A 13,029-nucleotide genomic window follows, 5' to 3' on the forward strand; every position below is an offset into this window, starting at 1 on the left:
GGTGTTGAATGCGTCATGGAGGAGGGAGAGGCTTCCGTTAACCGAGGAGCCCTCCCTATAGAGATAAGATCAGCCACCTCGCTGATGGCATTTCGGAAAAAACTGAAAACATGGATGTTTGAGCAAGCATTCGGCTAATCCGATGCGATGAAGTTTTTGATCAAGGACTGGCAATCATAGACAACGAAATTGGATTATGATTTTAATTAAGAGATGCATTGGTCTGTATTGGTGGCCCAATACTGTGTATTGTATATGTATGTGTTTTATATTTTTAATCGGAATTATTGTTGTTTTTAAATGTTGTAAACCGCAATGAGTCGCCGTTTTAGGCTGAGATATTAGCGGTATACAAGTGTACTAAATAAATAAATAAATAAATAAATAAAATAAGTTTGGCCCAATTCTTTCGTTGGTGGGTTATTTATTTATTTAGCAGTTTTGTATCCGTTCGAGGGACTCAGGCTGGTTTCCAACATCAATATTACAGACAGTCATTAAAACATCATATTCTAAATCACACTAAAACATTAAAATAGCAAAATTCAATCATATAATTACAGTGGTCAGTCGTCATAAAAAATCAAAACTATAAACTATAAACCTCAACAGCTACAATTCCCAGATGTCAATGTCTATTTTCCCCAAACTCCACCAGTGCTCACATTTGGGCATATTGAGTATCCGTGCCAAGTTTGGTCCAGATCCATCATTGTTTGAGTCCATAGTGCTCTCTGGATGTAGGTGAACTACAATTCCAAAACCTAAGGTCAATGCCCACCAAACCCTTCCTGTATTTTCCGTTGGTCATGGGAGTTCTGTGTGCCAAGTTTGGTTCAATTCCATCATTGGGAAAGTTCAGAATGCTCTTTGGTTATAGGTGAACAATAAATCCCTGCAACTACAATTCCCAAATAACAAAATTATATATATATTTTGAGTGATGGTCACTCATTGGGTTAGTGGGTGTCTTGTGGTCAAAATTGGTGGCAATTCGCCCAGTGGTTTTTGAGTTATGTTAATCCTACAAATGGACATTATATTTTTATTTATATTTGTTGTTGTTCATTCGTTCCCGACTCTTCGTGACTTCATGGATCAGTCCATGCCAGAGCTCCCTGTCGGCCGTCCCCACCCCCAGCTCCTTCAAGATCAATCCAGTCACTTCAAGGATACCATCCATTCATTTTGGGCTTGGTCGGCCCCTCTTCCTTTTTCCTTCCATTCTCCCCAGCATAATTGTCTTCTCTAAGCTTTCCTTTCTTCTCATGATGTGGCCAAAGTACTTCATCTTGGCCTCTACTATTCTTCCCTCCGATGAGCAGTCGGGCTTTATTTCCTGAAGTATGGACTGGTTGGATCTTCTTGCAGTCCAAGGCAGTCTCAGAATTTTCCTTCAGCACCACTACATAACTACAAAGGACTTTATTTCTTGAAGTATTAGAAGATAGATTTAGAATCCATTGCTGCTGCAGTCAATGGGAGGAGCATCACCCCTGTTGTGTTTATGTTTACACAAGATTGCAGCTGGATGTTAAAGGGGTTTATAATCCCTCCCTACTCGTTTACAGCACAAAAGGGAGGTCTTTAAGACCTGGGAGAATATCCTGGGAAGGAGGAGAAGGGAAGACGGAGAAAGTACCACCTGCTTTGCAAAGTTTTGCATTTGGATCAAAGTTTTGCGGTTGTCGCCGGAGATCTCTTGTCTTTCTCTCTCTCTTGCAGATGACCATAGATCTTTGTCACCTATCTTGAGAAATAGTTGGGAAGTTGTGGTTTTCAAGGAGGAGCTGGGATCGCAAGGAACTCCGTTTCCCTTCGCTTCTCTCTTGCTGCTGCTGCTTTTGCCAGGGCGCTTGGCAGTGTATACATAATATCCATCCCTGCATGAAATCCGATGACTTCTGTGGGCGCCGCTTCCTCCGAGTGCCATGAAGGGAAAGGCGAGGAAGAAGAGGGGAAAGTCGTGCCTCCTTCTGCAGCATGTTCCGCGTGAGGCAGCCCAGCATCCCCAGGCCCTTCGCCAAGAACCTGGAGGCTCTGGATTCAGTGGAGAGCATCCTGCTCCATAGGTCAGTATGAATCCCGGCGAGACACGGCTTTCTCAAACCAAGGGACATCTACACCAGGCATAGGCAAACTTTGGCTCTCCAGGTGTTTTGGATTTCAACTCCCACAATTCCTAACAGCCGGTAGGCTGTTAGGAATTGTGGGTGTTAAAGTCCAAAACACCTGGAGAGCCAAAGTTTGCCCATGCCTAGTGTATCTGCATCCCAGCACTGGCAATGTATTGTCGAAGGCTTTCATGGCCAGAATCACTGGGTTGTTGTCAGTTTTCCGGGCTATATGGCCATGTGCTAGAAGCATTCTCTCCTGACATTTCGCCTGCATCTAGAAGCATTCCCTCCTGCATTTTCACCTGCATTCTGAGGATGCCTGCCATAGATGCAGGTGAAACATCAGGAGAGAATGCTTCTAGAACATGGCCAGGTAATAGTATGAACGCTGGGTCCGGAAGCTCTGAGCATTATGCCTTTTCTGCTTCGCTTCTTCGGGAGCGCTGTTTGCACAACACAGAACAGAACACAGATATTATAGAAGGAATGTAAGAGTTCTTTAATAGTAAAACCCTTACTCGAACCCTAAACCTAACCCTTAACCCTAATCCTAACCCAAACCCTAATCCTAACCCAAACCCTAAACCTTACCCTAACCCCATCCCAAACCCTAATCCTTACCCTAAACCTTATCCTAACCCTTCCCTCCTCTCTATCCTTCCACCAAATGCAACTACGATGTATATTCCCACCCTCAGTGTGCCACTCTCCCCTTCCCTTATTCACAACTGCCGTTGTGGGTGCGTAATGCTCGGAACTTCCGGACCCAGCCATCATACTATCACCCATGGCCATATAGCCCAAAAAATCTCACTTTTCCAACATAAATGGGCCGGCAAAACACTAGATAAGCAAAAATGTTGGATAAAAAGAAGAGATTAAGGAAAAGCCTATTAAACGTCACATTGTGTTATGATTTTACAAATTAAGCATCAAAACATCATGTTTTACAACAAATCGAGAGAGAAAGCAGTTAAATACATGGTAATTCTATGTAGTAATTACTGTATTTACGAGTTTAGCACCAAAACATTGCAGTGTATTGAAACAGCAGTGGATCTGGGTGGGAGGCAAACTGTGTTGGACAATACAGAATGTTGGATGAGCAAAGGTTGGATAAGCAAGACTCTCTTGTGTGTGTGTGCGTGTATCAATCAGGCATAGGCAAACTTCGGCCCTCCAGGTGTTTTGGACTTCAACTTCCACAAATTCCAGAAATTGTGGAAGTCCAAAACACCTAGGGAGCCAAAGTTTGCCCATGCCTGATATATATCTTTGGATAGCATAGGGAAGGGTTAAGAACCCTGTAGTGTTTGTTTTGCTGTCTGTGTCCCTGTTCAGAAGATTTCACTTCATTTTCTGTCCCTGTTATTATTGGATTTTGAAAAAAAAAAGGCTTGTTGTGGAAACAAGAATTACTGAGAAAGTTTCAGTGGCAATACCATTCCCACATGATAACTCTTCCAGGTATTAACTTCATTTCCAAGGGGTAATTTTCTCTTACTTTCTGTTGTCTAACCCTTGTTCTTAACTGTGAGTCATTTGTAAATCGGATGTTTGTAACTCAGGGACTGAATGTACAGCCTTAGTTTGCATGTGATATTGACCAGACTTCTTCGCATTATTGAGCCCATGAGATTCTCAGTGTTTTTTTTTTCCAAACAAAAAGATGCTTGTGCGCATTTTGATATGTTTGTTAACTATTTAACTACTTAGAGAAGAAGAAATGTTGTGTTTCTGTACCTACATCTGTATGTTAAAGATTGAATGGTTGCTATGGCCTTTATTCTTCTTGGGGTGCACCTACACACTGTAGAAGTAATGCAGCTTGACACCACCTGAACTTCCATGACTCAATGCTATGAAATCGTGGGAGTTGTAGTTTGGTGAAGCATCAGTACTATTGGCAGAGAAGGCTAAAGACCTTGTAAAATGATAGCGCCCATGATCCTATAGCATTGAGCCATGGCAGTTCAAGTGGTGTCAAATTGAGTTAATTCCGTAGTGCAGTTTCACCCTTAGTTTTTGAGATAAATCAGTATTAATTTTTCTGAAGACAAAACATTGTGTCAGAAAAAGAGGGGAAAGGAAGAGCTCTTTTTAAACCTCTAGAATTCCATGATAGGGTCATCATAAGTCAGAAATGATTTGAAGGCACACAACAACAACAACAACAACAACAACAACAACAGCAACAGCAACAGAAACAACGAGAGATATATGCACAGAGGTAAAACTCAGTCGCAAACTAGTTTTCCTGCTCGAAGTAGAACTGAAAATGAGATAATATTTTATTTGCACTGTGGGAAATCTCCAGTGTGTTTTTCTGCTTGACTATGCAATAAAGGAACTATATGGTTGTTTTCATTTAGTTTAATTTATAGACCCTGGACATACAGTTGAGGAGCAGACCTTGGCCTCTATGTAATAAGAGAAGCATAATGCTGTTTACAGAAGTGGCAATTCGGCACAGCTACTGCTGTGGTTTGACATGACTAGCTGAAATGAAGCCACGACTGGCAGTTATTAAAGTAACACACAATGACTATGTTTGTTGAAATGATGAGTCGCAATGTATATTATGACCCTGAAATTTATCCACAAGGCTGATCAATGTAATACTATAAGAAAAGAAGCAAGAAAAATGTCATGGGGGTGGCTCTCTTTCTATAGAGAGTAGTATGTGAGATTAGAACAACAACAACCAAAGCTTTTGAAGAACTGTAGAGAGTAAATGTTAATAGCAATAGTAACAATGGTATGCTGTAGAATTAATACCGTTTGATACCATTTTAATTGCATGGCTCAGTGCTATGCAATGATGGAAGTTGTCATTTGGTGAGAAACAGCACTATTTTGCAGGGAAGGCTAAAGACCTTGCAAAGCTACAACTCTCATGATTCCTACAGCATTGAACCATGGTAGTTAAAGTGGTATCAAACTGATTTATTCTATAGTGTAGAAGATGTATCCAAAATGATGCATTTGGCAGTGCTCCAATTCAGGAATCCAGCACCCAACCAAGGCCTCTCCCTGTTGTTTCCTGCTCCGGTTTTCCCTGACATGGCCACTCCGCTTTCTTAGTTCCCACTGGACTACATTATTTCCCTCCTTTGAGACTTTTTGTAATTATTCAAACCCTGGAAGCCTGCAGTGTTTTCCATAAAGCAGCACGCAGAGGGAGATGAAATGATTATAATCTGAATCTACACTGGAATTTTTAGGGAACGTGTTAACCATTCAGATAACGACCTTCATTTTTATTGTTATAATAATAAATAACATTTTTATTTTCTTCTGATGGGAAAAACAATGTTCTAAAGAGGAGGAGAAACTGTGTTGTGCCTGTCCCCTTGCTCCCAGCAATCCATCTTGTCCTCAGCTATTATGGCTGTCTTGCACGAAGACGACTTTGTGGTCAACATGGCTTGCTGCCATAACGAAAGGTTGAGGACCAAAACAGGGCAGTGTGAAACAGTGCTGTTTTCATACAGAGTGGATACAAGGCAGCAATGTAAACAAGTAAGGCCATGACCCTACACAGTTCCATGGAAGGAAGCACCATGAAATCAGTAGGGTTTACTTTTGAGTAAACACACAGGCTATCGGTCTTGGGGTGCATTTACATTGTAGAATCAATACTATGTCTGGCTTTACGCTGGGATATGTGAGTGGATCAGCCATGGTGATCTACACAGGGAACTAGACAGGTGGAGCATGTCCCGGTTGGTTCTCTTGGACCTCTAAGTGGCCTTCAATATTGTAGATCACAGTGTCCTTCTGAGACGCCTTGTGGGAATGGGGCTTGGGGGCAGTGTTTTGCGGTATCACTGGTCCTTCCTGGAGGGCTGTTTCTCAGAAGGTGTTATTGGGGGACTCCTGCTCGGTCCCACAGCCTTTGTTCTGTGGGGTCCCACAGGGTTCAGTATTGTCCTCCATGTTGTTTAACATCTACATGAAGCCTCTGGGAGAGATCATCCAACTCTGTCCTTTCCATCTGTTACTAAGGAGTCAGTTCAGGTTCTAAACTGGTTCTTGGCAACAGTGATGGTCTGGATAAGGGTGAACAAATTGAAATTAAATCCAGACAAAACAGAGGTACTCCTGGTCAGTCGTAAGGCCAAACAGGCTATAGGGTTACAGCCTGTGCTGGATGGGGTTACACTCCCCCTGAAGACACAGGTTCGCAGCCTGGGAGTTCTCCTGGATTCATCGCCGAGCCTGGAACCTCAGGTTTCAGAGGTGGCCAGGGGAGCATTCACACAATTAAAGCTTGTGCACCACCTTGAGAAGTTAGACTTGGCCACAGGTTCCCTGCAGAGTGGGAAAGGTGGGGGTATAAATAAATAAATAAATGTTGTTTGATGAGACACCAACTGTATTTGGCAGAGAAAGCTAAAGACCTTGTAAAACTACAACTTCTAGGATTCCACTGTACTGAGCCAGGGCATTTAAAGTGACGTCAAGCTGCATTATTTCTACAGCAGTGTTTCTCAACCTTCCTAATGCCGAGACCCCTTAATACATTTCTTCATGTTGTGGTGACCCCCAACCATAATATTATTTTGCTACTTCATAACTTTAATTTTCCTCCTGTTATTAATTGTAATGCAATTATTTGATAAGCAGGATGTATTTCCATTCACTGATATGCCCAAATTTGAATAGTGGTGGGGTTGGGGGGGGGGGGGGGATTGATTGATTTTGTCATTTGAGAGTTGTAGTTGCTGGGATGTATAGTTCACCTACACCCAAAGAGCATTCTGAACCCCATCAACAATTGAATTGGACCAAACTTCCCACACGGAACCCCCATGACCAACAGAAAATACTGTGTTTTCAGATGGTCTTTGGCAACCCCTCTGACACTCCCTGGAGACCCCACAGGGGTCCTCACCCCCAGGTTGAGAACCACTGTTCTACAGTATAGTTGCATCCACAGAGAAAGACTTAAGGTGTTTCTACACTGCAGAATCAATGCAGTTTGACACCACTTCAACTGATGTGGAGCAATGCTATGGATTCCTAGGAGTGGCGGTTTGCACTCTTGGGCAAAGAAGGCTAAAGACCTTGTAAAACTACAACTCTCGGGATCCTGTAGCATTGAGCCATGGTGTTTGAAAGAGTGTCAAATTGCATTCACTCTGCAGTGTAGATGCATTCAGAGAATGACTTCTTCCTAAAATTAAAAACTGCAGTTGAAATGCCCTCCTATAATATCTTATTTCTCTATATTACAGAGTCTATAAACCACTAGCTATATGACGCATAATATTCTATTTATAGAGGAACGTATTTTTTGGGTAGGCTTAGTTGACTTGTTTTGTTAGCTCTTCTGTGGTTCCCATATGTTTGCATCCTTTTAAAAAATGGGTAATTATGGTTTGCTTGCTAGACATTTTAGGCAGCTGGGCTGTGCAATACTCTAGATCAGAAAGCATCAATATAATGATATAATGGAGCAACCCTGAGCATGTTTAGAGGACCTAAATCACCTAGAGCGCCAGATCCCATGTGATCTTGAAAGCTAAGCAGGGTCGGCTATGGTTAGTATTTAGATGGGAGGCCATCAGGGTAAATTTCAGAGATAAGACGTGACAAATTCACCCCTAAGAGTGCATTTACGTTGTAGAACTAATGCAGTTTGGTATCACTTTAACTGTCATGGCTTATATCAGGCATGGGCAAACTTGGGCCCTCCAGGTGTTTTGGACTTCAACTCCCACAATTCCTAACAGCCTACCGGCTGTTAGGAATTGTGGGAGTTGAAGTCCAAAACACCTGGAGGGCCCAAGTTTGCCCATGCCTGCTCTGTATTGTATCCTGGGATATGCAGTTTGATGAGGCACCAGAAAAGGCTATTAAATACCATGTAAAACTACAACTCTCAAGAGTTGTATAGCATTGAGCCATGTCAGTCCCATGGAGCTTGGGATGTGTAACTTTATAGAGAATTTATCTGTCTCTGTCAAAAAGCTCTGGGGCCATGGCAGTGAAAACAATATCAGGCAGAACTAGAGCAACAGGGAGGTGTTTTGAATCCAGAGAAAGGCTCCACGCAGTAGGCCCCATCAGAGCTTCTTTGGTTGCCATGACTCCCGGCCACTTCGGCCAATGGGGAAGCCGCGCCGGAGTCACGTGCTTCCCCTCAGGCTTCCGGCTCATGGCGGCGGGATGCTGCGGGTCTCTCTCTCTGCTGAGGCTGAACTGTCTTTACTATGGAGGATCCTCTGCCAGAGCAGCTTGGAGGCCGCGGAAGCCCTGTTTTGAGCGAAAGTAGCCGCTCGTCCTCGTCGTCTTCGTCCTGCAGCTCAGAGTAAGAAGCAGAACAGGGGCCAGGGTTGCAATTGAGTGGAAAGATGAATCAGGCCTCTTCCCTTCTTTGGGAACTGCATTAGCACTGTAGAATGAAAGCTGTTTGACACCACTTCAACTGCCATGGTTCAATGCTATGGTATATCCTGGGAGTTGTAGTTTTACAAGGGCTTTAGCCTTTCTGCCAAAGAGGTCTAGTGCAGTGGTTCTCAATCTGGGGTCCCCAGATGTTTTTGGCCTACAACTCCCAGAAATCCCAGCCAGTTGACCAGCTGTTAGGATTTCTGGGAGTTGGAGGCCAAAAACATCTGGGGACCCCAGATTGAGAACCACTGGTCTAGTGCCTCACCAAACTACAAATCCTAGGATACAATTTACAACCATAATAATTAAAAGTAAAAGTTTTCCCCTGACATGAAGTCCAGTCGTGTCCAGTAGTTGAAGTGATTGGACTTGTCTAAAATTGTAGACTTGGCCAAAGAACTTGTGGCAAGTTGAAATCTTTTGACATAAATAGAGTCAGGTTGGGAGAGGGGGCAGTTTGAAATCCCTTAAATCTCCAGTACGGGAGACCAATTTGGTAATGTTTGTCCTGTAAATAGGATTCAGGAAGTATAATTTATCTTTGGTTGTTTATCTGTTAATCATTATAACTGGAACAGCAAGAATAAAATATGAGGTTCTTGTGGGTTTTTTCGGGCTATAGGGCCATGTTCTAGAGGCATTTCTCCTGACGTTTCGCCTGCATCTAAGGCAAGCATCCTCAGAGGTAGTGAGGTCTGTTGGAAATAGGACAATAGGAGCTCTTTGCCCCACCCCAGCCATTCCACAGATATATAAACCCATGTCCTATTTCCAACAGACCTCACTACCTCTGAGGATGCTTGCCATAGATGCAGGCGAAACGTCAGGAGAAATGCCTCTAGAACATGGCCCTATAGCCCGAAAAAACCCACAAGAACCTAGTGATTCCAACCATGAAAGCCTTCGAAAATACAATAAAACATGATTTTAAAAATGAGAGCCATTTTAAAATTGCTATTCAAATGATATTGTTGGTCCTACAGAAACTATCATAAGCTGTGTGTTGTAATCATTCCACTGCTTTCGTTGTATTCAAAAATATTTTATTACAGATGCCTTACTGTTTGTGAAAAAAATTCTGTCTAGAATGTAGCTATTTTAACTGGTGGCTTAAATGCAAGAAGTTATGCTGTCCTAAAATTAATGGAATATGTTTACTTTATAAAGTAATGGTGAAGCTTTCCCCTGAAATTAAGTCTAGTTGTGTTCGACTCTGGGGGGTGGTGCTCATCTCCATTTCTAAGCCCAAGAGCCAGCGTTGTCCGTAGACACCCCTAAGGTCATATGGCCGGCATGACTGCATGGAGCATCGTTACCTTCCTGCCGGAGCAGTACCTATTGATCTACTCACATTTGCATGTTTTCGAATTGCTAGGTTGGCAGAAGTTGGGGCTGACAGTGTAAGCTCACACCGCTCCCCGGATTCAAACCTGCAACGTTTTGGTCAACAAACTCAGCAGCTCAGCATTTAACCGGGGGCTCCTTTTAACAATTTTTCATTTTAACAATTAAAATGGGAGTCAGAATACATTAATTTTACAGTGTGGTGCAGGCATGGGCAAACTTTGGCCCTCCAAGTGTTTTGGACCTCAACTCTCACAATTCCTAGCAGCCTATCGACTGATAGAAAATGTGGGAGTTCAAATCCAAAACACCTGGAGGGCCAAAGTTTGCTCATGCCTGGTGTAGAGCCAGTCCTTTACTCTTTTGAGGTACCAGCATCCCCCAGCTGTTGTTCCCAGAAGTACATTTTCCACATTGCGCTCATTCATATGTGCAGTTTAGGTTAGCACTCATTTCTCAATTTTGGGGTTTAGTCTAGAGAGCAGCATATTCTGGAGTAATTTGTTCAATGGTTGTGAAAGCTGAACAGTAAAGAGGAAGCAAAAAAACAAAAAAAAGGCTGATAGGAAGAAAATCAGCTCAGTTGAGATTTATTTATTTCATGTCAAAAGCGTTGCATAAATAAATAAGTATAAAACTAATCAAATAGAGGGCTAAATAATTTTAGACCGAAAACGACCACAGCGACTACATTGTCTGTAGCTTTAAGCAGTTATTCTTCTGTGCATGAGGAGAGGCATGATCGGACTTCCAAGTTGCCCACTCTTGGTTTGCCCTGGAGGAAGACCCTCATAGGGGGCCATCCTGTTGGAATTGCCTGATTTTTCTACCCACAGGGATATTCTTGCTGTTGCTGGAGGAACATTAAGAGGAGTGGTGGTTGTCATTACATTTTTCCTTGATTTAAGTCTACTGGGAGGATGTTGATAGCCACACAATAGGTGGGTTTCACAGTGGCTCAGCTCAGTTGTAAAGAGATGCAGGAAAAAGGATTTCACCTAAAAATTAGGAAGAACTTTCTGATGGTAGGAACCATTTGGTTATGGAATATCCTGCCTTGAAGGATGGTGGAGTCTTCTTCTCCAGAGGTTTTTAAACAGAGGTTTGGTGGCTGTCTGTCCAGAGAGTTTTGATTGTGTTCTCCTGCATGGCAGAATGGGTTTGGACTTTTCAAACTGTATGGTTCTATGGCCCATGTGGTCTCTTGCAACTCTATTATTCTCTCTGTGTGTATATAATTTTTATTTAAGCAAACAAAAATCCAAACATAGTAACAAACAAAAAACATATGCAAGAAAGAATATTGAATCAGTATGTTCACCGAGAAAGTACACCATAATAATATATTAATAAGGTCAACAAGTAATGTCAACAAAGATGCAATCATTTTACATAATAGCATAAAATAATGATAGGAGTAATAAGAAGCATTTAATTTAAAACTTTCCCCGTCTAAAGTATACTGCACTTATTGTTCTAATACCATTCTTCTAATTACTTTAGTATGTTAAATCCCCCCCAGTCCCTTCTCCTTGCTTTGTGCCACTTTCACCTGGACCAACATGTCTTTTTCTTTATCTCCAGAATTTCATTGATTCTGTTGAAGGTTTGTTCCCATGTCCTTCAGTAAATACAAATTCTTCAAATTTCCCCCATATTTTCCAGAAGACCCTTTGCTTCTATATTCCCCTTTTAACCTTAATGTCACAAGTCAGTTTATCGTTCATCGCTATGTTCCAAATTTCTCTGTACCATTCTTCTAACTGAATTTCACTTTTGTATTTCCATTTTTAGCAACTATCAGTCTTTCTGCCGTTAATAAATTGAAGATTAATTCCTTCACTTCTTGTGAGGATACAGTATTGTCATATAATGATGATAATAATGCTGCTTCTGGTGTATTCTTTATCTCTATTTTTAATATTGCTCTTATTTCCTTAAATACTATCTCCCAGATTCATTGTATACATTTACAAGACCACTACATATAGATATATGAGCATATATATTATTTATTTATTTGAAACATTTGTATTCTTCCTTCCTCATCCCAAAGGGGACTCAGGGCAGAGCACAACGCATGCACGGCAAGCATTCCATTCCAGAACATAAGATAACAAAAAATATACACAACATATGAGCATAGTTATTGGCATATGATAAATAAATGGCTCGTAGAGCAAATCAAGCCTGGATTCTCCCTAGAAGCCAACACAAGACAGTCACACTTTTTCCATATTATGAGAAAACATGACCCATTAGAGAGAGAGAGAGAGAGAAAGGAGAGCCTCATTCCAGAGGAACAGACTTAATCAAGGAGACCAAAGACCTGAGCAGAGCTGTTGAGGAGAGGGTGATTTTAAGGTCTCTTATTCATTGGTCGCTCATAGTCAACATTGATTTGAAGGCAGGTAACAACAACAATGTAATATTCTGTTTCTCTCTTCAAGAATAGTCTTCTCTTTGGCATCCTAAAATCTCCACCAGACCTAGATAGTGTATTCCCAAAGAGAACAATGTTCTTTTCTCTATGAGTTTTGAGATATGTGTATGTGAACCAGAATGCTTAATGCTCCTGATTATATTGTGAACAAAAACATGGATCTAGTGAGAATAAAGGAGACACCACCTCCCATTATCCTGTTGTTTCAGCGAATGATGGAAAAGATCAACAACTTGAACAAAGCACCAGGTTTCTCACCCCATCACCCAAAAGCATTAATCTGTGCTTTGCTAAGAGTGATGGTGGTAGGGAAGTATACAAATAAGAGAAGGAGCAGCTGCTTTTACTTATTTTATCTTTTTCCTTTTTCAGAACACATCTACACTGAACACTTAAGTCAGTTTCAAACTATTACTGAAGGAAATGGCTTATCTGTACAGATAATTCCATAGTTTTGAGGCCTGGGTGGTGATTATACAAACCACAGAGCACTTATGCACATTCATGGCTTTCTTTCATATGCTTCTGTGGGCATTTGTTGTCCAGCCACCACAGAACTGTGCTAAATGGTTAGTAGAGATGGAGCCTCAGAGTGCAACAGCAGTAATGATTTAGCCTACATTTCAGGCACCTCTGCATGCTTGCTTATCAGTCACTTTCTTCTGATCATCACAGCATGGATGGTTACCACCTCATATGTTCACTTGCTTTTATGCCAAGTGGCGA

General features: G+C 41.8%; 1 protein-coding gene across 2 annotated transcripts in view; it reads left to right on the forward strand.

Annotated features, from left to right (window-relative positions):
• The first annotated feature begins 1,609 nt into the window (after positions 1–1,609).
• Positions 1,610–13,029, forward strand: part of INTU (inturned planar cell polarity protein) — a 48,389-nt gene continuing 36,969 nt past the window's right edge. The window contains exon 1 of one of the 2 annotated variants that reach the window (XM_060778957.2): positions 1,610–2,072. In XM_060778957.2, coding sequence (XP_060634940.2) covers positions 1,984–2,072 — 89 coding nt within the window. In that variant the 5' untranslated portion in view covers positions 1,610–1,983. Of the gene's footprint in view, positions 2,073–8,246; positions 8,434–13,029 lie in introns of those variants that run through there. The other variant, XM_060778956.2, reaches the window with a different exon arrangement.

The sequence above is a fragment of the Anolis sagrei genome, chromosome 5 (assembly GCF_037176765.1).
Source record: "Anolis sagrei isolate rAnoSag1 chromosome 5, rAnoSag1.mat, whole genome shotgun sequence".
NCBI classification, from domain to species: Eukaryota; Metazoa; Chordata; class Lepidosauria; order Squamata; family Dactyloidae; genus Anolis; species Anolis sagrei.